We start from the raw sequence: 25,308 nt of genomic DNA on the forward strand, positions 1-25,308 counted from the left end.
CCTCCTCGCGCTGCCTCCTCCCTCTTCGACCTTCAGCCTCCTACGCCATGTCCCAGCCACTCTGCGAACCATCCCCTCAGTTCCTTCGCCTCGACGTCTCCACGCCAGAAATGGTCCGCCAACACCTCCTTCACCTTCAGTCCATGGCCCGTCGCCCATTTGGTATACTTGGCTATACTGGCGAACTGATCGCGGTCCCCGTAGATCGTCCAGACCGATACGAGCTCGTTGATGGGCTTCGCGCCGAGGGGCGGAGCTTGCGGCTTGGAGAGGAGTCGGCGGAGGGCGGCATCGTACGATCCCGAGAAGAGGGTGACGGCGGGCAAAAAGCTGAGGGGTGGGGAAACGAGCATGATGGATCGGAGGCGGGATGCATCGGCTGAGGGGGACGGGACGGGCGCGAGGACGGCCGATATGCAGCCCCAGGAGTAGCCCTATGCTGTCAGCCTCGCTTCGGAAGGGGCATATAATGCGACGAAGTCAGGCTCACCAGTCGTCGAACTTCCACTTCTGCATCTCCACAGAGGAGATTGATTGTACGCTGTTCCACAGCAGCAAAATCTGCCGGATCGTTGCCCGGTGTGACCCAGGCTGTATAGCCTTGAGAAGCGCCGACTCCGCGGACATTGTAGGTCACGACAGCGGTGGGTAGAGCGGGCTTTTTGGAATCGCCTGTCGAAGCCGCGATGCCCTCTGGCGAATAGACAGACTGTATGAGGTGGCGAGATAGGACCCTATTCCATCAGATTGACAGCCGACAGGCAGTACGAGACGACCTACGGATCCAGCATGTCTCCGCCGAGCCGACCCCATGGATGACCAACCGCGATGACTCGCCGAACGTTGAAGCGCTTGAGCGATTGCACGATCTCGTCTGGAAGGTGCGTATACCGGAGAATAGAAGGCTGACGTGCAGCAACCGAGGTCGAGATCACGGATGGGAGCTTGGAGTCTGATGGGTCGATAGGAAGGTAGATTCGCGCTTCGACGAGTACCGCTGGGTCGTTCGAAGGTACGAGTAGGTGCAAATGAGGATGAAGCGACATGATGTCTACGTATCTCTACCTGTGGAGAGATGGGGCAAAGCGACTAGAACAAGGCGATGGGAGTGCAAAGGTGATAGTAAGCTGGGTCGAGTGAGATCTGCGCTTCTTTTGTCTCGCTTCCGAAAGGTGTGTGTGCCTGACACAGCTTCCCCCACCCTCCCCCACCCTGCCCTCACCACTGTGGCAGCTCGTGATGATATACGCTTTCGACCATTCATGATCTCGCTCGAATATAGCAGTATGTATAGCACATGCCAATGCTGAACATACTCAAACGACTGCTGGCTACGTAGGCCCGACTGGAACTCCCTTCTTAGCCCGCTTATCCGCCATGTACTTCTTCTTGACTGGTTTCCCCTCCTCCCCCGCCTCTCCGGCTCGCTTACTCCCCACCGAGCCCGCATCTTTCGACGCTTCCACAGGCGCCACGTATCGTTCCGCCGTGTGATTGGGATTCTTCAGACTGGCTTCTTCTGTCGCCGGAAGCCGGGGAACACCAGGTGGCGGGATGATCTCCGGCATGGAGAGCACCGCCTTGTACGTTCTACGTGCCTCTGCCAGGTATCAGCTCGCAGCTCTGCCAAGGATATCATATGCGTGAACTAGCTTCACTCACGCGCTCGAAGTAATACCATCTTCCCATTTAGACTCAGACAGTCCTTCGCTACATTTGCCGGCATCCCCAGCGTTGTCGCAAGATTGACAAGATCTGCTGGTCCGCGCACACTCGCTGGACCTCCGCCCGGACCAGAGGAGATGATGACGCCCTTTCCGCCTGTTATCCGGACAATCTCGCGTGCATTCGACATCCAATTTTGGCGATATCGGCGAGCAGTCTCTGGGGGTGTGGAGGGAGGTGGGAAGAGGCCGGCGGCGTAGAGGATTTCGAGCTGAGTGGTAAGCTACTATGCATCTGGAAGTGGAAGATAGTCAGAGGTATTGAGGTAGCTAGGATGATCAGACCAGCGAGGGGAATCACAAGACCTACCACGACGCCATTCCGTTGAGCCTGCTTGATCTGCTTTCGATTTAGTCGGAAGTGGTAGGGCCGCTCATGCAGGGGCAAGGTGATGATAGATAGCTACTCTGTCAATCCTTTGCCCCAAAGCGAAGGTAATCTTGATCGAAGAAGAAAACTTACCTGATTTGGACCTGGATTTGAGAGGTCGGTACAAGCCAGCTGCAAAGCCTTGTCGTTTGTAGGCTGACACGAGATGATATCATAGTTCCTAAAGACATCTGTATTCGCCCCGACCTGTCATACGTCAGCTTGACAGGCCTGACGAGCTACCCCACACGGCTGTCAAGCCAAGCGGCACTCACGATAGGATTCGTCCGCGCATCCTCCAGCTTGACATGGTACCGAGTGACCTGGACAAGTACCTGACTTCTCGACGGCCCTGCCATACTGCTCTCTCCAGTTCTGCTAGATTCTCCTGGATGTCGAGGATCCAGATGAGGGAAGGGCAGAGTGACGAAGGGCGATGGACAGGCATGAGCTTCGGGATCCCTCACGACGGTTGGGGCTATGACGTTGAAGCCCACTACGACTGTCAGCTCCTCCGAGATTTACTGTAGCGAGTGAGGTGGAGCAATCTCACAATGTCCAGCTAGACCGACACGCTTCGCGAATGCCTCTTTGTCCTCCGGCTCTACTCCGGTCCAGCAACTTGTGGGCAAGACAGCAGGAGGAGGCGGGGCTTTCCCCTTCCCTTTCCCCTTCCCCTTATTCTGATTCTCGGCGGTCTCAGCGAGCGGGAAGGGGACAAAAAGGTCGAAGTACATGATGCTGAGTGTGTCTGAGCGCTTGGTAGGGCTGATGTGAAGGTGATTTTGATGACCATAATAGAGTGTCGAACTTTCTGAGGAACCGCAGAGGTCTTTACGTACGTCGCCGCCGCTTCCGTCGGAAGCAGGGATGCTCGATGCAGAGAGGACGCGACGAGGTCGACGACTCAACGTTTCCAACATGCGATCTGACGTTGTGAGTCAGGCGTATCGCAGGCATTATGATGGTGGGGGATGTCGAGAGAGTCGCCTGAGCTGCTCTGGAAGTACAGAGGTACTTGAGACACATGCCGAGCTGGCTGATCTGCCAATGCGCGGTAAGGAGGCAGCTGTGTTCCGCGTACAGTCCGCTGAATAGTCCGAGCGCTTTCTCCCTGCCGCTCGGACCCCCTGACTTGCTGATTCACCAGCAGCACTAGCAGGCACGACAACATGATCATAATGATTCTCATTCATACTTATCTTTACGCCTCTCACTCAGTCCACTGAGCCCAAAACAGAGTACGTATATACCCCAGGCGGCCGGCATTCGTCTCACCGATTCCACTTCTTTCCTCCGCCCCGCCGTGCACACACCCGCCATCATGGACCCCGAATCTGTGGATACGCTCTCGTCGTCCCTCTACTCGAGTCTCAATTCCCTCACTCTCCCCGGCCCAGCGATTCCGGGAGTCTACGCCGTTGACAGCGCGGCCGCAGGGGCTCCGATCGACGTGCGCCAAGTGCTAGAAGCCCTTCTTGCCCAGGGGAAGGTGCTCGATGCCTTGGAAGTCAAAGCGGACCACGTACTCTCGGAGGCGGTAAAGCTGTCGGTGAAGCTGCAGGATATGGAGGATGAGCTGGCGGAGGCGAAGGAGGCGTTGAGGGAGAAGGCGGAGGCGGAGAGATTGACTGGGACTGAGTCGAACAGTATGGGAAGGGGAGTGAAAGGACACGCGGAGCAGTGTGATAGGTCAGCTTCCGTGACCAGAAGCTCGTTCAGACCAGGAAGCTGACCGAAGCAGTCAATTGCAGCAGGACGCAGATCAACGCCAAGTTCTGCTCGACCAGATCATGGCGGCATTAAACCCTCCTGTCACCTCCCAGTCCAGCTCGAATGAAGGGGCTGCTCCAATCTGGCAATCCGGTCCAACGAGGGTCATCATAGGGTGAGTTATAATGTCTCTCAGCCTAGACCCAGCGGAGCTGACGACCAGACGGAAGGCCATCAAGCGTCGCGAGGATCAATCCCGCGTATTCGAGTACCTGGTGAAGCAGGCAGGTGATTCCGCGGACGACTCCATCTGGTCAGTTTAGCACCTAGTCCTTCTCGAGCACGCGGATGAGTGTGACCCTCGCTGATTCTTGCAGGGTCCACGAGGACGACTTGCCGTCCACAGTCGGCGCTAGCGCTTCTCTCGCTATCGACTCCTTCCTGCGTGACTGCGCAGATAACCAGATCGAAACGGGGCGTAAGATGGCGTTACTTCCCGAGGCACGTATGTGGTGGGACGAGCGGGGTAAGAGGAGGGAGGAGCCTAGTCCAGGCGAAGGGTCCGCCAGTCAGGCGAGTCGAGTCGTGTGAGCAGTCAGAGGCGGAGATGTGAATCTAGAGACACACTCAATCGTAATACCATGTCATCCTCATCTCCGTTTCGGGATTTCAAGATGATGATCTGATGCATAGTCAAGATCTCTGATATGATGTACGTACAATAGCCCAAAAGATTGCGTATCTTCTCATCTCGACAAGATCTACTCCTCCCCCTCTGTATGATATGACGCCTTCTTCCTATCATCCGATATCATACGCCAGAACTCGAGGATGAGGAGGTAGGTATACGACCGCATGTCGCTCATCCTGTCCCGTCAGCGCGCCCTGATTTAGCGGAGAAGGAGTTATTTACCTCCATCTCTCCTCGGTGAAGCGCAACCCATTTGCTGCTATCTCCTCGGCGAGATCGTCCCGCCCCGGCGTTGATCCATCCGGTGCACCCATGAAGAAGGCCAGTATGTCGCTGGGTCATCAGCTAGATTCCAAGACGGCTAAAGTGGGGAAGAATAAGCTCACTACATGTCAGTGTAGTCCAGCTTGAGCGGGACGTAGTGATACCACGGAATCAGCATCTCGCTGTGCCATTCGGGCTAGGATGATCAGCTTCGATAGCTTGGGCTACAAGCAAGAACGTCGGCTCACGTATAGTGTGCTCTTTAAGACGACATTGTTTCCTGCTAATAATCGCCTGAACCGCGAACTCCAGCCATTACTGCCCAGTCAGCTGAGGCCAATATCTGACGCAAAAGACCAACGTACCCATCGACATCGATGACGAATTTGTATTTCGTGGCATCCTCCTTCCTGACCAATCCCATAAAGTCGATTTCCCGAGCCATCTCATCGCAGCTCCCATCCTCCTTACTGCACTGAGACGTTAGCTATTCACATTTCGCGCGATATCGGCCGCAACCAGCGTACCTGATTTGGCTTCCCGCTGATCCCGACATCCAGCCAGGCCTCGTTCAAATCCGTCACCTTCCATTGCTCATTGACGAGACCCCCATCCGCTCCCCGATCGACGAGAAGGGAAACTTTGTCGTCTGATGCGTTGTTGGAGAACCAGTGCAGACGCTCGCGCTGGGATTGCCGCCACGGTGTGTCTTTACTGTGGAACAGGCCGGTCGCTGATCCGCGCTGAGACTCAGCAACGTTCGCTGCGTCATGAGGCCACCGGACGTACCCAGAACACCTTCTTCAGCGGCTTTTCCTCCCAGGGTACCAGAGCTACGGTCTCTGATCTATGTCAGTACACGCGAAGGCTGCCTTGAAAGCTCATGCTTACCGTGAACGCCGTCAAGGGGTACCCCGACGATATCAGCATTATGTACCGCCCGACAGGCCGCCACGCTGGGCACAAGCGGAGCTGCCCCAGCAGCATGGTCAAGCAGTAGCGAGTGATGCTAAACAGTCAGTGCTCGTCCACGCCGCACCAGTCATTCATCCTGACTCACGTATTGCATCAGCTCAGGATTATAGCAAAAGTCTGCCGCTTTGCCAAAGTCCGCAATGAAAGACTTTTCGATCTTCGGACCAGCGAATACGGCCTGGTCTCCGCCGCTGAGACTAGCAACAGAGCCGAGGTCATTGAGTACGATGTCGGTATTGGACTTCTTGAGCGGTGCGCCTTCCGGACATGCCCATTGCCTTCTTGTGAGCGATGATCTTACGCCAGGAAGAACGGCTCACCATCCCCATGTCCATCGCATCGCCTGCTCCGCCTTGTGTAGCTGCGCCTTCGGCCATTCCTTCAATGATCTGCCCAGGGCCTCACTCCGGACCTTGAAGGAGTTATGTATCATCGAGCTCGGTCCGTCGGCGAGGGAGAAGGCGACCTCGAAGGGTGGCTTCATGGTGAAGAGCTCTTTGGGCATGTACGGTAGAATGGGTAGGATAAGGTTGAGAGTATTACTGCTTGTCAGCTATCGCCCTCCTGGTCAGGCGAGAAGTCAAAAACAGCTCACTTGCAGCGCCACGACCACGCCCCAACTCCAGCTACCTTGACTCTGCCCTTCCCACGCTCTGCAACGTCCTGGAACGACCACTCATCACCCTTGTCGCATGACGTGCCCTGGTCACCTGTCCCGTCCGGAACAAATTGGAGTGTGAAGAACCCCTCCTTTTCCCGCAGCCCGGATACCCGCTCGCGGAGTGTACTGGCCGGTATTGATAGATACGCATCGAAGGGAGTATGTGCGAACGGTATAAGTGGAGGAACGGGCGGTGGATGTGGTTCAGGCGAGATCTGAGTGAATTTGTACCTATTCATCAGCTTCCTCTCATCAGCTCTTCAGCTAGACATACCATGTCTCAAATCCCTTGGGCGGCTTTAAACCGAAGGTCCGCTCATACTCGTCCGCACTGTCCTCCACCGACGCGACCTCTCTTATCCTCGCCTCGACCGCCTTGGCCAGGCGCCTCCCGCGCTCAATTAACAGCTCGACAGGGTGCTTCTCGCCCGTCCCATCATATGCTGTCAGACCCCGGATGTCGATATCCAGTCCATCCTCCGTCACTGCCGTTTTTGGCGAAGCAGATTTGCGTCCCTTGGCCTTGGTCTTCGGTGGAGATGGGACGAAAGGTTTCCGGGGTCGGGGAACAGGCCGACCCGCGGCCTTGGAGGAGGAAGATCCGTGGGTGTCGGAGGGCGATATGAATATGAAATGAAGCGCGACGAGTAGGGCTACCGTGATCAGCACGAGTGCTGGACGGCTCGGCCGTGGCATGCTGCTGGGCACCTGAAGAGCGGGGTGAGAAGACAAGATGTAAGAGAAGAGTGGAGATGTCCAGATCGGTAACGTAATCGTGCGGAGTGGCGGTCAAAGACTTTGACGCGACGTGTCCAGCCCGCCACCCGCTAGCATTGCGCTAGCACAACATCGACCAGCCTCTTGTCTGTCATGTTCGCCCCCTCCCCCTCGAGACAGATCGCACCGAAGGAGAGGAGGAAGAGACAGAGCGATCGTCAAGCAGCTGCATAACCTCGTTTTATTTTGGGTTTCCTCTCCTCTAAGCGAACTCCTCGCCACAGATCAATCATACCGCTGTTCTGTTAGTTGTGCCCTCCCTGTCCCTTTCTGGCATAAGCAAACTTACAATATTGGCAGTAACGTCCTCATTAGCCCAGCCAATCTGGAACTTGAGAGTCCGCATCCCCACGACGACCTTGAGCTTCTCTTCGCTGAGAACGCCAATCGTCTCCTCGGTGCCCCGGATGAACTCGCGGTTCTGGAGGAGACGGCGCTTCATCTGGTATCGCTTCTCGCGCTCCTTGTTGGTCCGCTTGCGGCCAACAGGGATCTATGAGATCAGCCTATATCATTCATGGTAAGAAGCAGAAAGGGGTCTGCATACCTTGTCGTTGACGACAGCTTGCAAGAGCTTCGCCGCCCGGATCCGAGCGGCCGTCACTGCCTCTTGTTCCTCCGCGATCTGCTTGTGGAGGTCCTGCTCGAGCCAGCAGAACTCCACCATAGCCCTATCATACATCAGCCCCGATACTTATTGTGAGCGGCAAACTCACTGCTGGAGCATCTTGACTTGAGCTTTGGCCTTGGCCAACGGAGAAGGGCGGGCCAGCGGCGTGGGAGGACGGGTGATGGTAGGGTTGGTCATTGTGGTGTGTGTCTGAAGCTCTATGATGTCGAATGATATGATGTTGTATATGAGAGAATTCGGGTATGAGCGATATGTATAAGAGCCCATGGAGGCTGGTCGCCGCCCGATCCGCGTGCCCACCGGCTACCATGCTGACCGAGAAACAGCCCGCCCCGTCCCACTCATAACAAACCAAGAAATCCTACCTAGCAGCGCTCCTGTGGCCTAGGAGGCTGCATAGTAGTCATGACCACTACGATAGTCCTGGTGCTCAGTGCTTCGGGATGGTAGGAAGCAGGGGAGCAAGTACTCGTCGGATACAGACTGAGACTGGTGGTTTGTTGTGAGAGAGCCTGCATCTCTCGCGACAGTGAATATTTGAATCGTAAGCTTGCTGCTTGCTAGCGCTCGGCCCATTCGAATCCATATGGGGCTGCCCCGAGTCAGTCAGACACCAGTGAGGGGTCCCCCCTTATACTCGCAGCACCCGATTAGAGACTGCATGCATGTACGTAGATGACTGAAGCCGATGCAAATCGTGGACACTCATCACCTGTTCTGGAGTACTGATTGGATCACTGAGTCTCTTCCTTGGCACCCTCCGCCTCATCGCTCGGACGCTCACCCAGATTAAGACTCGTCAAGCTGCAGTCCAAGCAGAAGTTCTCCAGGGGCTTGAAGAACTCGTCCGAGCCGATGCTCCGAAGTCCCTCGAGGACTTCGGGATCAGACAGCGTGCGAGGGCAATCGCCGGTAGCAGCCGCCTTGATCTGCTCGTCGACCTGGGTCAGCAGGTGGCTGTCGAGCTCCTGTCCGGCCGTTCGCAGACCGGCTTTCGAGAAGACGGACTGACCTCCAAGGGCTTCGGGCAGACCACGGAGTCTGCTCTTGACGGTGTAGGTCTTGTTGCCCTCAGCGTTTGTGCTCGGGATCAACAGAGTATCGCACTCGATCGTCGCCTTGGTGCATTCTCTAACGGAGCATTTGAAGTTGTGGTCCGAGCCCAACTCCCAATCCAGGGCAGCGGGGGCGCCTACACCGATGGCCCACGAGCGCAGGGCCTCATCGTATCCACCATTGATGTCGGGGAAGATATGGCCATCTTCCAATGCCTTCTGTAGGAGGCCGTTCAGCACTTCGGCGGCAGTGACACACATGCGCTTGGACTCTATCTCTGGGTCCAGCGTCCTTTGATCGTCGTCTGGATCCGGAATGAGTCCCATCTTGGCCTTGTAATCGGATCCAAGGACGCGAGAAAAGAAGGCTTGTGAGCCAACGCTTCACGTGCCGGGAGGACTGTCGTAGGGCCGATAGTGCACCAGAGCCACGGAACACTGGACTGAAGATCCTCTCCCCTCTTGTTCAGGTATCTCGGGGGCGGGAGGTTGAATCATGTTGGCCATGATAGGGCTTGGCACGCGCGGAATGGGCATTGTAGCACTCGTTCTTGAAATCAAAGTAGTCCGGCGAGGTCGTATGACAGTATACAATATGAGAGTATCTATGATTCTGCCGTGGTCGAGAGGGAGGTGAGTGAGGGTCGAGAGATGAGAGGGTCAGCCGGTGGCTTATATGTCCCTCCCAAGCGCATGTCGCCACCCGACTGAAAGGAAGTGAAACGCGAGGCACTCTTTTGATCACCCCTGCATCGCGCAATCTGGCTGAGCTCCGGCCTTCCAGACCTACAATTCGGCGAGGAGGCCGAGATCCTGCTTACTCGCTACACTGAGCACGTAAAAGGATGCACAAAGTCGAGCATATTTCACTCGAAAAGATCTAGGAGAATGCGAGCTCTAGCTGTCTTAATTCACCAAGACAGTCATCAACTTCTGGCCGAGTACCAAAGGATTGTCTGCCGAACAGATCTTGGATCTGATGCTTAGCCTTGGGTGGCTCGTCGAACGTTCCATGCGATGGCGCAAGTGTGGCGATGGGAGAAGTAATCTCGATTCTCTCTGTATACCAGCTCAAGCTCTCAAGCCGTACACGCGCGCACGGCTAAGCTGACTGATGTCAGAGTGCAGTTGTGCCCACTGACACTCTCAACAAGCTGGTTTGCCGCATGATTTACATACAGCTGAATCGATTCACAGGGGCCATGGACCGCGCTCTGGATTCAGGCCTTCTGTACTCTGAACTAAGCAGCCCGAAATGCATCAGCATTCGTGACGAGTCTGACACTTGCCGGTGCTCTGTACTTGCAGATACGGTATAAATGCAAGCCAGCGATATATGTGGGAGCCAACTCGTCGGTGACAGCAGTACGAACCTCATCGGCAGTCAAGCCGCCTGAACTTGACGCGATCTTGGTGGCAATGGCTGCAGCCAAAGAGGTGTCGAGTTCCTTTTCGGCATCGTCCAGCTGGGTTGCGTATATTCGCTCCTCGTCGGGCCCGTGATAGTCTGGCGATATGGCAAGCCTGCTCTTGACGTAGCAGACTCGATCTCCCTTGGTATCCGCCGTTGGAAACAGCACAATCGAGCACAAGACAGTTCCCACGGAGACCGAACCCACCGACCACTGCATGCCGAATCTGTTAAATCCCCGCGATAGCGCCTTGTCGCCCGCTGTCCTAGCCACAGAAGCCGCCAGCTCGTGCTCTTCCGAGTGCTGGCCGTTGAGATTGCGCTGAATATCGTCCTCGATGGAGGATGCGACTTTGTCGAGCCTGTGTCTGGTATCGTCCTCCGTATAGGTAATGTTCCCAGTGTCGTCTGTTGTGCTCTCGGGCAGGCGAGGGTCGAGGTGGTACCGATAGAATGATTTGGACCGTATGCGATGGGTTCCGTCTGCGTCGACAGAATAGAGGAGGACAATGTCGAGCTCCACCCTGGATGCCGCGAGATCCGCGGGATCGAAGGGCGGGAAGTTTGTTGTCATCGAGGTTAGGGCAGAGGGATGCTGAACTGGGAGATCAGGATGAGGGCGGGCGATCAATAGCGTCTGTGAGACGGACGGTGAGCGCGGCAGTTCTAGGAAGATCCAGAGTGTGAATGATGGGAGAAAGACGTATGCCCGTCGCCAGCGATACCAAGGAGCTTGAGCCCGAGCCCCTTTCATCCTCCCCCAGGTATACAAAGGACTTCGTGTCATCTGCCTGCGCCATTCAGGTTGCGTAGCCCTAGGCTCGCTGGGAGATTCAGTCTGCTCTCCTCACGGGTCAGATCAGCTTGATTGCCAGATCGATCAGTCTGCTTAGTACTTGTACATTGTCTCAGGTCATACTGCTCCTCACTATCGCCTGGTCTCGGATCTCACACCCATTTAGCCCTCCACACCTACAAACCCTGCCCCCGCTCCACCCTCACCCCTGCTCTCCACCCGATGCACCCCCACTTCCTCAGTCACCACTCCCCTCCGCTTGAGCTTCCACATGTCCGAAAAGTGCCTCCCGACCGGTATGCTCCGCTTATGCATCAACTCGACGTCCCCGTCCCTTATCGCTCCATTCTCCTCTGCCACCGCCGCCCGAGGGACGGGGGCATCGTGTGCCGCATTGGCCCTGGCACTTGCTACTCCGTCCATGAGTTCCTTGACGGCCCTGTCGACGTCGACAGAGTCATCCCTTTTGACTTTAGCGCCTGCGCGCGCCGCCCGTAGACCCCACTTGTCATTCTCATCTCCCAACCCGTCGTCTCGTTTGTGCTCGCCGACACCGTCAGCCTCGTCTTGCTCGGCGCCGTTCTGGTGGTGTCGCGCCGCAGGGGGGTCGTGGATTTCGATATTGGGAAGATCAGAGAGGATGTCAGAGACGGGAACGGGAGCGGTGGGGGGTCGGACGGGTGCGGCTAGCGCAAGCGGGGCGACGAGGGCCGCGAGGAGGAGGAAGAGCTGCGTTGGCTGCATGCTGCGCGATGTGCTGAGGATCGAGTCAGCGTTAAGGTTGGGTCTTTTGCTTTCTATCTGAGCTTGGTACAAATCTGTATCTTGCTGGTAAGGGAAATGCGAACCGTGGTCAGCCTTATATCAGTCAGGTCAGTGGTACGTATGAATCAAGGGGGAGGTGCGGCGTGTATGCGGAAGGGAGAGGGGTGAAAGGAGGGTGAGGGATACAGGAGAGACAGGGGGAAAGGCTGCAACACGGTCCACCACGAGCTCTCCCTTGTTCCCTCCCCTGGCCCCCTGGCACACAATCCAGTCATCTCTCCTTCAAGCCCCTGATCCTCTGCGCCTGTGTGGACGCGCACGGTGCACCTCTTATCCACAGCCTAGTATGCCTCAGCCGATGCATACGCTCCGACTACAACACTCCTCCTCAGATCCCCACAGTCTAGTGGATGTCCTAAACACGGGTGGCCATACGGAGAGAGTTGACGAGCGGGCCCTTGGGCTTGAGGAACTGCTTGATCAGCCGATATCCCCAGCACATGATAACCGATAAAATTCACCTGAACGTAGCACCCGTCGTTGATGACCTTCTTGTCGCGCTTGAGCTGCTCGTAGTCGGCCCGGTCGAGCGAGGTGAAACCCCACTTCTTGGAGACGATGATCTTCTGCCTTCCGGGGAACTTGTACCGGGCACGACGGAGGGCCTCGATGATGACGGCCTTGTTGGCGTCCTTGCATCGGATCGACATGATGACCTGGCCACTGATTTGTCAGCTTGGTCCAGGCGACGACGAGGAATGGATAGCTCACATGTTGACACGGGCGACGGCACCGTATGGCTTACCCCAAGCTCCTCGCATACCCTGCTGCAGCCTATTGATCAGCGCAATCCCCAAGTGTCTCAGATAAACACTACTTACCGATCGGCACCGGCACAACTCAACATCTTGTTGATACGGACAATGTGGTAGGGGTGAAGACGAATACGCATGTGGAAAGCATCCTTGCCGGACGTCTTGACGACGTACTTGTTGGCGCAAATACGGGCCGCCTCGAGGGCTTCGGACGAAAGCTGTTCGTACTCGTCCGAGACGAGGTGGCAGCAGAAGGGGAAGTCATCGACGGATGCACGCTTCCGGCCGAGATCGTAGATCCTGATCTTGGGCTCGGGGACACCACGGTTGTACCTCGACTTGGGGAACCTGGGGGTCAGCTTGAGCGCAAGGGTGATTGGTAATCCAAGTGTCGGACCGCTCTAACTCACGGCTTGTTCTTACAGTAACGGTAGCAGCGTGCGGGACGACGACCCATCTTGACTACTGGTATAGTCAGCGCCTGATCTTACTGATGCCCGCATGTCCATCCTTGCTCCCTCTCCGCCCGAATTGCTTGCTCAGCAATTCCCCCCGATCATCCTCCTTCTCAGTTATCCCTCGCCACCGATCATTGCTGTCCCAGCTTTTCCATATATCCCCGCCGTCGCCCCTTTCCTTTCCACCTATAGTCGAAGTCGCGCAACTCACTATATCTCGATGTAGTAGGATAGAAAGCAAAGGGAACAAGCGCCTTATGAACTCGGCCCGACTAGCGCTCTGGCTGACCAAGCTCGCCTTTGGGTGTGGCACTCGCAGCCTAGGCGGCCGGAGCCGAGCGTGACCAGCCGGAGTTTTGATCGGCGAAATTATAGCTTAGTAAGGAAGTGGAGGTGTGGCACTTATAGCTCCCGCTAGACCCGTGCGTTGGCTTGGCAAAGCAAGGAACCCGGCGGGGCTCGCCGGGCAGATGAAACGTCCCCGGAACTTGGGCTGTTTGGGCGGACTGACCTTGGACTCTGGACTTGCTAGCAGTCCGCTCAGTACTCCACCACTTATCTCGGTACCTTCTGTTAAGTCTACACATCACGGCGCCATGTCAAGCTACGAGACGTCCCTACGATCCGCACTCTCCTCGATGCCTTCGGCGGGGCACGTCACCCTCATCTTGCCCTTCACCCCGGCGCTCCTGCCCGACCCCACACCTCTCCTGCCCATCATCTTCCAAGCGCTCATTGCGCTGCCCGAGATCGCTCTCTTTGTCTATTTCAGCACGCCTCCTGGAGTATCAGAGAAGCACGATCAGCTATATGACGTTCTTAGCCAGAACCCTCGGGCCAACTTTGATGTCCTCCAGAGCTTCCTCGCGCAGGTGTATGCGACGCTTGCGGCGGGCCAGTGGGAGAGCGGCAAGGTGGACGTCAGTGTAGATGTGGGGTTTGCGGGGGTGGTTGCTGGGCAGGAGAAGCGGATAAGCGAGGAGAGCGAGCTGGTGCTCTATCTTGATGGTGAGTACGCTCTTCGTCAATTCAGGGATTTCGCTGATTCGGCAGACTACGAACCTGCCGGTATACTCGCTTCTACACCCAACAGCATTCAGCGTTACTCCCTCCCATCGCCCTCATTCCCCTCGTCTTCCTCGTCAACGTCTACATTCGCTCCTTCCCCGCCCTCACCCGGACCACGCGTCGTCGCCCTCGGCGGGACATTCGACCACCTCCACGCCGCGCACAAGCTCCTCCTCCAGCTCGCGCACTTCCTCTCGACCCGCAAGCTCATCGTGGGCGTCATGTCCGACTCGCTCCTCTCTTCCAAGGATCACTCGGAGTATATTGAGCCCGGCCCTACACGCGAGTGGGCAGTCAAAGACTTCCTCCTCAGTCTATCGGGAGACGGCCGGGCCGAGACGAAGAGGATAGAGCTGAACGTGCTGGAGATACACGACGGGTTCGGGCCGACTCGGGACGAGGAAGATATCCAGGCGCTTGTCATTTCTGAGGAGACCAAATCGGGGGGTGAGGCCGTCAATGCCTTGAGGAAGAAGAATGGGCTGGCGGAGCTGGAAGTTTGGAGTATCGATGTCATCTCGGCGGGGACGCTGCGGGCGTTGTATGGGACCGGCGAGGAGGGCGAAGATGGGATTGTAGGTTTAGGGATGGAGGGGGCAGGGCGGAGTGGGCGGAGTGGGCGGAGTGGGCGGAAATCGCCGGAATATGGGAGCGAGGGCGTGAGTAGTACCAAGTCGGGCATACTCAAGGGGCTGGATGAGAAGAGGTTGAAGGCGGAGAAGATGGGAAGTACGGCAATTCGCAAGAGATTAGCTGAGGGGAAGGCGTATGAGGAGCGGCAGAGAAGTGGTGGCAATAGCGTCAGGGGTGAGCTGTGAGATCTGGGTAAGAGATTGAGTGGGTTTGATATGCGGGTCTATAGTTGTACACTTATAGGTTGTACCGTAGCGTCAGGATCTGCATGTGTTCAGTGATCAACTTGTTTCGGACAGATGTATTGACCGCACTCGACCCTACGTCCCCTTGTGGAGCATGATGAGTGGTGCATCGTGGCTAATCTAAGATGTCGTTGCTTGTTCGAGAATGCTACTATATGATACAACCTTCATTTCTCCTGTCCGTTCTTCCCATCTCGCCTCCCCTAGTCCACCCCCAGCTCCCTACTCCCATCTATCGCATCCGTCGCAAGCATGAGCGTCTCTGGCTTGAACGCCCATTTATCAAATACATCCACCACTCTCGCCCACTGCTCATTACTCAGATCCTTGACCTTCGTCTTTCCGCCCACCGGCTCTCCTCTCCACCTTTCCCTATACCCCTCCTTCTCATCCTCAAATCTCTCCAGCAGATTCTCAGCGCCGAAGCCGAGATTCGTCGTCGCTTCGGAGATGGGTTGGGTTTCCCGAATGAAGCAGTTCCGAAGGACAAAGTCCCATGCGTCCTTCTGGTGCGGGAGGACGGGGGAGGTGAGGCGGGGAGTGAGGCAGATGCCTAGTAGGGTAGGGCGGGGGAGGGGATCGCGACTGTTGGCGGGAATTGAAGGTGGGAAGAAGTCGGTGGGGTAGGTGATGGTCGGGTCTTGTGTCCAGTTGCCTTCGGATGGATCGATGAGGGCTTGCACAGCAGGCGAGGATCTGAGGCGGCCAGAGGTGATGGGCGATCCGGCAACCCGCTTCGAGGATTTGTCGACGTTCGGGACGTGGTGGTAGGGTGGGAGAGGGCGGCGATGGAAGAGGGAGGAGGTCATAATGGAGAGCTTGCAGTTGATGGTTTCGCGGGGCCGGGCCATGATGCGCTGGAAGTCAGCATGAGACTCGTCCGAAACGGCCAAGGGCACTCACATCGTATAGCCCTTTCCCGCAAAGCACCGCCAGCCTCACTCGACCATACTGCCATATCCAGTGCCGGCCGTCCGTGGCCCCTACGACGCTCCCGATCCACTGCGCCAACATCTGCTCCCCGATCACCGAGTCCGGTATCGTCACCACCACCGTGATGGGCGGCTCCTCCGCGTCCCACTTCCGCCTCCCCGCCTGCCCGGCTTTTTGGGCATCTGGAGTCATCTTTTCCACGTATGGAAGGACGAGTGGATCGGATAGTATCTCCGGCAAGGTCGGCCACCGATATGCGGACGATTCGGATAGGATGAGATTGGGATGATGTTCAGACTGGGTGACGTTCATCGGCCACGATACGTGGTCAATCTGGAAGAACGTGTATTTGTTGGGAGTTGGGAGGATGGAATGCCCGGGCTCGCGCTCGCTGGGTTCCAGATAGGAGTTGGAGTTGGAGGTTTCGAAGCCGAAGCCGCGTTCGAGGATGGCCGGGGAGGGTTCAGAGACGGCGACCAGGGCAGGTTTGATATGGTCGTTCCCAGCTGTTGGTACGGTCTCCGATGACTCGGCAGACCCTGTACCTCCCGAAGTGGTCTTTGGCCAGCTTGGCCACCCATCCACCGCTTCTCTCGCCTCCTCCGCCGCCGCCGCCTCGGAAGCCCTCTCCTTCGCTTTGCTTCTTGCACTCTGCGCTCCCGGCTTCTTCTTATTCTCTACTTCCTTATGCTTCACCCCTCTTATCTCATCCAATGCCTTCCATGCGCCCTCCTCATTCTCCCTCACACCACCATCGAGGAGACTCCGCGTCAACTGCCCAGGTCCCGGATTGACCTCGATGATGACTTCGCCAGGCCGGATCCCTAGCTCGCGGACAAAGGCATCGCAGTGGTCTTTGCTGGCGAGGAGAGTGCGACCGCGGAGGACCTTGGCGGGTTCGGAGCGGGAGAGGCCAAGGAGGCGACGTGGGAAGTGGGTAGACCAGGTCGAGGGAGGGGGAAGAGGGGGGAGATGGGGGACCCGAGGTCGAGGTGGCATCGCGCGAAGAGCCACGCTGAGCGTGGGTTAAATCCAGCTGTACCTCTGGGGCTGGACCTGTGACGATGACTGGCGTGGAGTGGGCAGACAAGGTGGAGGTCGAAGCGATACGTGGTCGGAAAAATGCTTGAACAAACCCGGAACAAGGTAGAATTACCTCTTCCGGTATTTTCCCCTTAATTGCCGTGCCTGGGGGCCGGGAAAGGAATGTAGCCAATCTCCCTCGGGGACGCGGGAAGGGGCCATATGGTTTCAGATTGTCAACAAGGCTACTCATTGTCAGCTTGGCCATCTCGCATATCACACACGTCTACATCTTGCCCTCCCCATAGATCCGCGCGGCATCACTCTCGAGAAAGGCAGGACCATCAAGCCAAATCTGAAACGTGAGTCCGTCTGCCGGGCCCCGGGGTGCTCGTAGTCAATGTGCCGAGAAGAGAGAGGTCCGAGCGCAAATTACCGATCGAGTAGCACGAGCGACCCTAAGCCCAAGTCGGCTCCCGATACCGTGCTGGCAGGAGATTCGGAGGAGAAAGAGCCTTTGTCTCCGCAAAGCCAGTGCTGATAGATGCAGTCTTGTTGACGTTCTCATCTCGCCTACCGACCGACTTTCACTTAGGTCCTTTCTGGTCGGTCCCGCTCCACACGCACGGCGCTACTCAGTAGCTAGCGTTGTCAAGGCAAGTACCGCCTCCATAAAAGTCAAGTCCCACCAGCTGACCATACAGATCTTTGCGCGTCCAACACTCCCCCGCTGAGAATCTGCCCATCATGAGCGGTATGCACTTCCCGCTCTTCCCCGCACCTCCAACTGACATCCAGGCTACATTGTCGGCACGCCGCCCTTCTACCTCTCCGCCCACTCCGCGCACGCCATGGTCTCCGACATGCAGCCGACGGTCCTCCACCCGCAGACCCTCCTGCACGTCAATCTCTTCCTGGACGAGATGCTCTACACTGCCCTCGCTGGTGCCCAGTCTCTCAACCCCGCCGAAATCCGTACCTCAGGTATCAGTGCCGTCTTCTCCGCAGACAAGCCCGGCGAGTCGACAGCGAGCAAGAATTTGGGACGGACGGTTGCTGGGGAGGCGGAGCTGGAGCTTCGGCCGTGGTTGGAACAGTATGGATCGCTGCGGTCTGTATTTGGAAAGGATGGGAATGGGATGAAGAGGGGAGGGGGTTTTGCGCTGCAAGAGGCGTTCGAGGTCATGCGGGTCAAGTGCGAGGAGTTCTCGGTGAGTCTTTCGTGCGCAATCGGAAGAGGGAAGAGCTGACTTGGGTAGACGGTCGCTAGCCATGATAGCCCGAGGCGGAGCATGGAGGTACAGCCTATAGCGGCCTGGGAGGCTGTAGGAGGGGATTCGAGCGATATCAAGCTGGATGCGTGCGGACTGTACATGACTGCCATCATCGAGTAAGCCCGCAGACTAGCACAGTTGCGTGTCACAGCTGACATGTCTAGGAATATGGCGGAACAAATCCTCACGGCTCTCGGCCGAGTTGTTAACCGCGACTCAGATAACACCTCGGCGAGCCTCGAAGATCTCCTGACGGCCCTGGCAGAGACCGACTCGCTCTGGGGTGTCTTCAAGCGTATGCAGAGTGAGTCTAGTACCGCGCCCCGCCGAGTCAAGCTGATCATGCAGCCCGCATATCTCTCGAAGAATCCATCAAGTCCCGACAAAAGCGGTCGCACAATCCGCGCACTGACCGACTCGCAGGCCGCGGATCTCCTGGGACTACCACCCCATACGCCGGCTCGCAGTCCTCCCTCCTCCCCTCTTCCTCCTCTGGAGCAGTGCACGGGCGGGAAACACCGTCCAACCAAAAATCGTCCCTTCCACCCTCCTCGTTCGATGCTCGGCCCTCGCACGACATTCCACGCGGTATCGCAGGCGGCGCGGGAAGTATCCGCAAGTCCCCGTCTATGCCTTCTGCAAAGTACCACCAGGGGATCGGGAGTAGGGAGCATCAGCGGACGCCGAGTGTCCTTTCGGCGAATACGAGGAATATGTTGGGGGCGTATAATGACCAGACGGACGCGGGGAGCCAGACGGGCAGGTCGAAGCGCGATGAAGAGGACGACTTTGATGCGTTGATGGCGAGTGGGGAGACTATGAAGGTCAGCTTGACGCCGAGTCGGCTGAAGAACTTTGAGGTGAGTTTTGTATCTCGATTTCCAGATGGAACGTGTACCGCTCTCCATGGCGAATAGGGGCAGGAGAGCTATTCGAAGATCGTCGGAGTGACTGGAGATGGGATCGGAGGAGATCCCCAGAAGATTGAACGTCGGACCCGGCCCCACTGAGGTCATCGCGTGCGACGGAGGCGGGTACTCTGATAGCTGTGATTGATGGAGGACGATAGGACTCGAGCGACAGCTGACAAGTCAGACCGCAAGGAAGAGCCAACCGTCCAGCCCTAGTCGGGCTGTTCTCGCAAAAGACAGGTCATTCGCTGTCAGTCCACCTCGCGGAGACGACCTTCCTCCTCTTCTCCCCCGTGGCGGTACCCCCTCCAAAGATACCCCGCCTCGACCACCTCGCTCCTCCTCCATGCGTTCCCGATCTGGTTCTAACTCGGCTTCGTCGATCAACAATGCGAAATTGCAGGCTCGGAGCGGTTCCATCATCGCCGAGCAGGACACTGAAGTGGAGGAGCTGGCGGATGAGCTGGACTCGCCCTTCCGGTCGAAGAAGCAAGCGAACAAGGAGAGCTTGTCGGAGCTTCTGGCGTCAACGGGGCCCATACCGGGCTCGGCGTTTGAGAATGGGGATGGCGTGGTCAAGAGGACGGTACCCGCTGTCATACTCGGTACGGCGCCACCCAAATTCGACGACGATGAACCTGCCTCGACCAAGGCGGATTACGCCGCGTCAAACGAGGCATCCAAGATGTCGGTCAATCGTCCGGGTCGACCGGTCGCTCCCGTCGCTGGCGATGCTGCGCGGAAACGTACGCCCGCGAGGGAGATGGCCGACTTTTTCAACGAGTCTCCCGCGCCACTTCCTGCCCCCGCGTCCGCTATGCACACCAGGCAAGCCAAGTCCATGTCGGTCGAACCCAATCAATCGTCCACTCGGAAGACGCCCGCGCAGGACATGGCGGACTTCTTCAATACGACCGCTCCTCCACCTTCCAATAATGCACAGCCAACGCGATTCGGCGCGCCCGTCGAGAATCTCGCACCTGCCCCGGCCAAGAAAGGGTTCATGGGGTTCATGTCCAAGATCGGGGGTGGGGCCAAGACGAAGGAGAAGAAGGAAATTTCGGACCCAAAGACCGAGATACCCACTGCGGGCGGTCCAGGGTGGGTCGGAGTGAAGGGATACAGGGCGGAGAATGCGAGTCAGAGAGGCGAGAGGGGAATAAGCGGGGGCGGGAACATGGCCTCGTCGCCGCCTCCAGCCGTTGAGAAGCCGTTGACGCCCATTGGAGGTGGCGCGAAGGCTATCGCGGAGGCGTATAGGGAGCAGCAAAGGAGGGAGAGTGAGGGATCTCTTCCGGTGCTAGCGAAGGCGGAGTCGAGCTCGAATATAGCGGCTCAGCAACAGCGGGCGGCACCGGCGGCGGCGACAGCAGCACCATTCGCTCTAGCTCCCAGCATTCCTGCATCGAGCTCCGCCCGCACCTCGACTCCACCGATGACGACCCGGGCGTCCCAAGACAGCCTGTCTGCCACATCGCAAGCCCGGGCCATCGCCGGCTCGCCACCATTGCCCGGCGGCGGTCTGACTCGGAAGACCTCCATCCGGAAACCCGTACCGTATGCGGACACGCCAGACGTCCCGCCTTCACTATCACTCGTTACTCCGCAAGCTGCCATCTATTCGGGCCAGGGTCCGGCGATCCCGCCCATGTCGCCTAGTCGGAGGAAGCCGTCCACGGTGGACGAGGCGGATGGGCTCGTGCCTGATCAGCCGTACCCACATGCTGTGGAGCAGGAGGACAAGGTGCAGACGCTCAGGGAGGAGAAGTCGAGTGAACACATGAGCTTTGCGACTGCTCGCGAAGAGGCGGGGGAGGAGGCTTCGACGCCAAGGACAGCCCAGGGAGCAACAATGGGCGATCATGCCGTCCCGGTGGGATCGGGGGTCGCGCCCAGGGTGGTACAGGGTGTGTTGGTCGGCGGGGTCGCGGGCGGATTGGTTGGAAAAGCGATCGATACGGTGCCGGAGGCGGCGGACGTGCGGTTGGGGACTGATATCGAGGGAGGGCGGGAGGAAGATGAAGGGATGGATACTGTCCCGCAGGCGACGGCAGTACGGGACGGAGCGAAATCCGCGAAGCTGGACGAATCTGCTCCTTCCGACTCAACTACGGCGCCTCCAATCCCCTCCGCCGCTGCCACCGAAAAGACACCCGCAGCTCAGGCCCCATCAATACCTCTCCAAGACCTCCTTCCCCTCCGCCACCTCCTCGACCAAGCCACGTCCGTCCGGGAATGTCAGCTGCTCCTCTCCGCTATCCTCAGCCAATGGGGCGTACCTCCCTCGTCTCCCGGAGAAGCGCCGGCAGACCCAGAAAGCAGGATCACGGCGTGGTTATTGGCAGGAAGGGAAGGGCCCACGGGGGATTTCAAGGCGCAGCATGTGGGACGGCAGGCGACGGAGGCGAGCACGGAGACGACCGCGGTGGATGTGCAAGCGGAGAAGCAAGGGGATGCGGGTGGAAAGGCGGAAGGAGTGACTATCAGTGGGATTGTGGAGGAGGTCAAGCAGGCGGTGACTGCTGGTTTGGCAAGGGTGATTTAGAGCTCAGAACTGAGGAGGGGGGGAAGGGAAGGACGATCTTATGTTCTAGGTAATGCATAGTCCTATGTTTCCAAATTTCAACTGACGACAACACCATATCCCTGATATCGCTGGCGAGGACCTGTTGGAGCGAAGGTAGCGGTGGACCGGGCCGGAAGGGTACTGACTATATAATCTCCTATCACCTCGCCTTCCTCCACACACCCGCCTCGACTGCCAGCTCCTCTTTCTCTAGTGCATTGCCGCCTCTCTACTTGTTCCCTTGCAGTTTACCCATCAGCCGTACGCATAGATAGCAGGACACATCGGTAGCGCATCTATCATGCATGCAATAGAACAAGACCAAACCAGACAACATGGAAACGAGCCTAATGAACAACTAGCAACTCTACAATGCGAACATGACACCCAATACCCAACTCCCAAAATCGTAACTCGTCGTCTCGCCAACCCCGTTGCCGCCTTACGCTCCACCCGCGAGTGATTCGCCGGCTCCTTCCAACTGAGCCACCCACGGCCTACTCTCCTATGCCGCGTCCCAGTCCCTTGACCGGCAAGGGGTGTTATAGCGAGCCCCGCTTGAATGGACGCCCCGCGTGACCCAATGTCGCTTGCTCCGGTAGGGGTGGAAGCGCACCGAACCGGTACGCGCCAGGCGCAGGAGCGGAGGGCGGCGCCATGCTCCCCGATAGACCTCCACTGGGTCGGTCCCAAAGGTTCTGGGTGGCGAAGGTGGACCCAGTAGACGGCGCGGCCGGAGGGGGCGGGGACGGAATGCCCCGCGGTCGCTTGACGTTCCGGAGCCACTTGTGCCTTTCAATCTTCTCGATCCCCCACCGCCTGGTTGGGTCGGGGCGGAAGATCTTCTCGAGGAGGTCCCGTGCGCCTTCGCTGACCGCGCGCTTGAGCTTGAACTTTCCAGCGAGGGCGAGCGTCTTGTCGGGGAAGGGCTGCTCGCCGGTGAGGAGGATAGAAAGGATGATACCGATGGACCAGATGTCGCAGGGGGCGGCATGGTACCATGCGCCACTGATGACTTCGGCCGAGGCGTACGAGTAGGTACCGCGGAAGGAGCCGTACAAGATGGGCGCGAGGAGGGTGTTTTCCTTGACTGCCGAGCCAAAGTCGATGATCTTGACCTGAACGTCAGCGGGAATAAGTGCAAGGAACCTAGGAGGGCTTACGTTGAGGTATCGGTCAATCACGATGTTCTCGTCCTTCAAGTCCCGGTGGTACATTCCCCTCCGGTGCAGGTACGATACAGCAGACACTGATAGTCAGCACAGCCTCTATAGGACGCTGTTCCCACTCACCAATCTGGCTGAATATCCACTTGGCTTCCTCTTCCGTGAAGCGCACACTCTCCACCGCCTCAAAGAGATCGTGGCTCGCCCGCCTGCCCATCCTGGGGCGCGAGATCGAGCCGTCCGGGTGTGTCGAGGCGAAATCGTTAGGGCTAGAACTGAAGGGCTGGAGTGGGGAGATGGGAGAGACGAGCGGGGAGGGGGAGCGGTGTGCGGGAGTTTGTAGGAGGGACAGCCGACGCCCAGGGTCGGTGTGTGGTTCGGGGACTGGATGGGGTGCTTGTAAAGTGTGATCTTCTGACCAGGGGTCACCATGCAGCTCTTGGACCTGATGATCAGCGCGAACCTCATACTGACTACGAGGCAACATACCAGTATGAAGAACCTCTGATCCTCGAACAGATCCACCCAAGCAATGATGTTTGGGTGATTGCACTGCCTCAACGCCCAACTCTCCATCGGTTCCCGATCAACCAGAGCATCCTTGGTGTTCTCTAGCCTCTCCTTGAAGATGAACTTGACTGCCACCTCCCTGCCCCTCTCATTGCCGCTTCCGGTCATGGTGGCCGAGCAGACAAACCCAAACCCGCCCGACCCGAGCTCATCGGCGAGCGTATACCGCGTGAGGAACTCCACCGGGAGGTGATGTCCCTCGAGGTGTTTGGCCGCGATTGTCGACTTTGTGGGGTCTGGCGACGATGTCTCTGTTGATTGCGAGTAATCCGAAACGCCAGAGATCTCGTGCGGGTGAGCCGGAAGGCTGAAGGAGCCGAATGTGTCCCCACCGGGGACGGTAGCAGGGGGGATGATGGGGCCCAAGTTGAGCTCGAGGGCATTGGGGAGGCGTTGGGGAGGGAAGCTGGAGGGGCCAGCCATGGTATAGCTCGGGGAGAAGATGTCATCGAATGACAGGGGAGAGGGTACCCGAGGTGCAGCCGCGTCATCGAGGGTGGTGAATGCCAGCGGGCTGGAGGTGAAGAGCGATGGGGGGGACGCGGGAGTGTATAAGGTAGGAGAGGGATTGTATACCGCCGGCGGAGGGGTGAAGAGCGTGGAGGGAGGCGAGAAGAGGGGTGACTGGGTGCCGGCGTGGTATACCCCAAGGGAACCGGTGGGGATGCTATTCTGACGGACATTGGACCAGGAGGGCTGCCGGAATGGGATCGGCGCCGGCGAGCGACTCCCGGGAGAGGACCCGGCGAGGTCTGCATCTGCGCGATCGATGGTGACGGTGGGTCGTATAGGGGAGTAGGGAGTTGCCCGAGCGGTCGAGCCGGCTCCTTGACTCTCGCTGGACCTCCTCGGCGGCTTGGGACGCGAGATAGACCGCCGTAATGCCTGTGCGGGTGACTCGGCGTCTAGCAAGACGCGCGAGTGGAAGCCCTGCGAGCTTGGAAGCTCTGGAGGCGAGCGGAGCTCCGTAGCGGCGGTGGAGATCGAGTCGATACTGCTGGATGGGGGAAGACCAGACGCGTCGCCGTAGTCGTGAGGAGGGTGGTTGGGAGGAGTAGCGAGGTTCCAGTTCTCAATCATGGCAGAGAGACCGTGTGGGGAGGGCGGGACGAATTGGGTATTGATGTGCGCGAGGGTGGACGATGATGAGGAGCTGGAGGGGAAGGGGAACTCGGACGCCTCGTCCTTGGACACGTCGGTTGGGGAGACGGCATCATCATCCCTGTACGCCCGACCTGGAGTGCTAGGTTGATTGGACATTCCGGCGATGTAGAAGGTGGGCGCCGCCTTGGTGCCGACGAGCCAACGCGGCGATGTAGCCGGAGGTGTGGGTGGGAACGTGCTATCGGTAGCGGTGGAGATGCTAGCCCGACCCGGCGAGGCGCGGCGGAACAGGGGTGATGACGGTGAGCCGGTGGGATAGAAGACGGCTTGACCGATAGGATCGGGCTTCCGCCGAGATATGGTTGGGTGGGCGCGAAGAGGTGACATACCAAACTGTTGGTTAGTGCCGCCTCCACTTGGTCCAGCCAATCCACCATGAAATCAACCGTGACTCACGATTTGGCTCGTGCCTGTGACGCAGATTCTAGCCTAAACTCTATGCGACACAGCCGAAGTTCGATCCAATGTCTGCAAGGTCGGCGCTTAGAGGTGGGATGGTGAGGCGGCTGCTGAGGTTGGATTGGTGGGTGCTGGGTAGGTGGGTTAAGCTTGAGAGGGGGATGGCCTCCCTCGGGCTTGTTATATCCTCCATGGACCTGCATCCTGATTGTCTCCTTAAGCGAAAGCGAGACTGTTCTATCCAGCCGCA

At 58.0% G+C, this 25,308-nt stretch overlaps 12 protein-coding genes across 12 annotated transcripts; 3 read left to right on the top strand and 9 right to left on the bottom strand.

The window, feature by feature from the left end:
- Nucleotides 1–32: 32 nt before the first annotated feature.
- On the bottom strand, nt 33–1,046 carry MKK02DRAFT_23086 (uncharacterized protein; the record flags this gene model as incomplete). The annotated part of the gene is made up of 3 exons (XM_053086667.1): nt 33–434; nt 491–734; nt 781–1,046. The coding sequence occupies 3 exons, from the start codon at nt 1,044–1,046 to the stop codon at nt 33–35; spliced, it is 912 nt and encodes a 303-aa protein (XP_052948123.1).
- Nucleotides 1,047–1,331: 285 nt separating this feature from the next.
- MKK02DRAFT_22735 (RNase P subunit p30-domain-containing protein) lies at nt 1,332–2,831 on the bottom strand (the record flags this gene model as incomplete). The annotated part of the gene is made up of 6 exons (XM_053086620.1): nt 1,332–1,600; nt 1,663–1,884; nt 1,953–2,127; nt 2,188–2,301; nt 2,370–2,590; nt 2,648–2,831. 6 exons carry the CDS (start codon nt 2,829–2,831, stop codon nt 1,332–1,334), a joined length of 1,185 nt encoding a protein of 394 aa, XP_052948124.1.
- A 587-nt stretch (nt 2,832–3,418) lies between these two features.
- MKK02DRAFT_31795 (uncharacterized protein) lies at nt 3,419–4,513 on the top strand (the record flags this gene model as incomplete). The annotated part of the gene is made up of 5 exons (XM_053088378.1): nt 3,419–3,786; nt 3,839–3,982; nt 4,031–4,120; nt 4,185–4,394; nt 4,501–4,513. The coding sequence occupies 5 exons, from the start codon at nt 3,419–3,421 to the stop codon at nt 4,511–4,513; spliced, it is 825 nt and encodes a 274-aa protein (XP_052948125.1).
- Nucleotides 4,514–4,568: 55 nt separating this feature from the next.
- Nucleotides 4,569–7,094, bottom strand: MKK02DRAFT_42735 (uncharacterized protein; the record flags this gene model as incomplete). The annotated part of the gene is made up of 12 exons (XM_053092132.1): nt 4,569–4,674; nt 4,721–4,831; nt 4,885–4,958; nt 5,011–5,080; nt 5,128–5,237; nt 5,290–5,505; nt 5,552–5,604; nt 5,654–5,771; nt 5,823–6,015; nt 6,058–6,279; nt 6,333–6,629; nt 6,673–7,094. The coding sequence occupies 12 exons, from the start codon at nt 7,092–7,094 to the stop codon at nt 4,569–4,571; spliced, it is 1,992 nt and encodes a 663-aa protein (XP_052948126.1).
- A 1,446-nt stretch (nt 7,095–8,540) lies between these two features.
- On the bottom strand, nt 8,541–9,188 carry MKK02DRAFT_31798 (uncharacterized protein; the record flags this gene model as incomplete). The annotated part of the gene is made up of 1 exon (XM_053088379.1): nt 8,541–9,188. One exon carries the CDS (start codon nt 9,186–9,188, stop codon nt 8,541–8,543), a length of 648 nt encoding a protein of 215 aa, XP_052948127.1.
- An 864-nt stretch (nt 9,189–10,052) lies between these two features.
- On the bottom strand, nt 10,053–10,846 carry MKK02DRAFT_42738 (uncharacterized protein; the record flags this gene model as incomplete). The annotated part of the gene is made up of 2 exons (XM_053092133.1): nt 10,053–10,097; nt 10,235–10,846. 2 exons carry the CDS (start codon nt 10,844–10,846, stop codon nt 10,053–10,055), a joined length of 657 nt encoding a protein of 218 aa, XP_052948128.1.
- A 384-nt stretch (nt 10,847–11,230) lies between these two features.
- Nucleotides 11,231–11,812, bottom strand: MKK02DRAFT_42739 (uncharacterized protein; the record flags this gene model as incomplete). The annotated part of the gene is made up of 1 exon (XM_053092134.1): nt 11,231–11,812. The coding sequence occupies one exon, from the start codon at nt 11,810–11,812 to the stop codon at nt 11,231–11,233; it is 582 nt and encodes a 193-aa protein (XP_052948129.1).
- A 436-nt stretch (nt 11,813–12,248) lies between these two features.
- On the bottom strand, nt 12,249–13,105 carry MKK02DRAFT_42740 (putative 60S ribosomal protein L10; the record flags this gene model as incomplete). Its single annotated transcript, XM_053092135.1, has 5 exons — nt 12,249–12,305; nt 12,355–12,556; nt 12,605–12,667; nt 12,715–12,996; nt 13,059–13,105. 5 exons carry the CDS (start codon nt 13,103–13,105, stop codon nt 12,249–12,251), a joined length of 651 nt encoding a protein of 216 aa, XP_052948130.1.
- A 597-nt stretch (nt 13,106–13,702) lies between these two features.
- On the top strand, nt 13,703–14,992 carry MKK02DRAFT_42741 (uncharacterized protein; the record flags this gene model as incomplete). Its single annotated transcript, XM_053092136.1, has 2 exons — nt 13,703–14,114; nt 14,160–14,992. 2 exons carry the CDS (start codon nt 13,703–13,705, stop codon nt 14,990–14,992), a joined length of 1,245 nt encoding a protein of 414 aa, XP_052948131.1.
- Nucleotides 14,993–15,255: 263 nt separating this feature from the next.
- MKK02DRAFT_22676 (uncharacterized protein) lies at nt 15,256–16,984 on the bottom strand (the record flags this gene model as incomplete). The annotated part of the gene is made up of 3 exons (XM_053086607.1): nt 15,256–15,909; nt 15,956–16,543; nt 16,667–16,984. The coding sequence occupies 3 exons, from the start codon at nt 16,982–16,984 to the stop codon at nt 15,256–15,258; spliced, it is 1,560 nt and encodes a 519-aa protein (XP_052948132.1).
- A 771-nt stretch (nt 16,985–17,755) lies between these two features.
- On the top strand, nt 17,756–21,738 carry MKK02DRAFT_42743 (uncharacterized protein; the record flags this gene model as incomplete). The annotated part of the gene is made up of 6 exons (XM_053092137.1): nt 17,756–17,762; nt 17,807–18,219; nt 18,268–18,398; nt 18,447–18,577; nt 18,631–19,142; nt 19,378–21,738. The coding sequence occupies 6 exons, from the start codon at nt 17,756–17,758 to the stop codon at nt 21,736–21,738; spliced, it is 3,555 nt and encodes a 1,184-aa protein (XP_052948133.1).
- A 563-nt stretch (nt 21,739–22,301) lies between these two features.
- Nucleotides 22,302–23,918, bottom strand: MKK02DRAFT_22275 (kinase-like domain-containing protein; the record flags this gene model as incomplete). Its single annotated transcript, XM_053086543.1, has 4 exons — nt 22,302–22,877; nt 22,923–23,008; nt 23,052–23,370; nt 23,415–23,918. The coding sequence occupies 4 exons, from the start codon at nt 23,916–23,918 to the stop codon at nt 22,302–22,304; spliced, it is 1,485 nt and encodes a 494-aa protein (XP_052948134.1).
- Between the last annotated feature and the right edge of the window lie 1,390 nt (nt 23,919–25,308).

Source organism: Dioszegia hungarica (genome assembly GCF_025882075.1).
Source record: "Dioszegia hungarica strain PDD-24b-2 chromosome Unknown MKK02contig_6, whole genome shotgun sequence".
NCBI lineage: Eukaryota > Fungi > Basidiomycota > Tremellomycetes > Tremellales > Bulleribasidiaceae > Dioszegia > Dioszegia hungarica.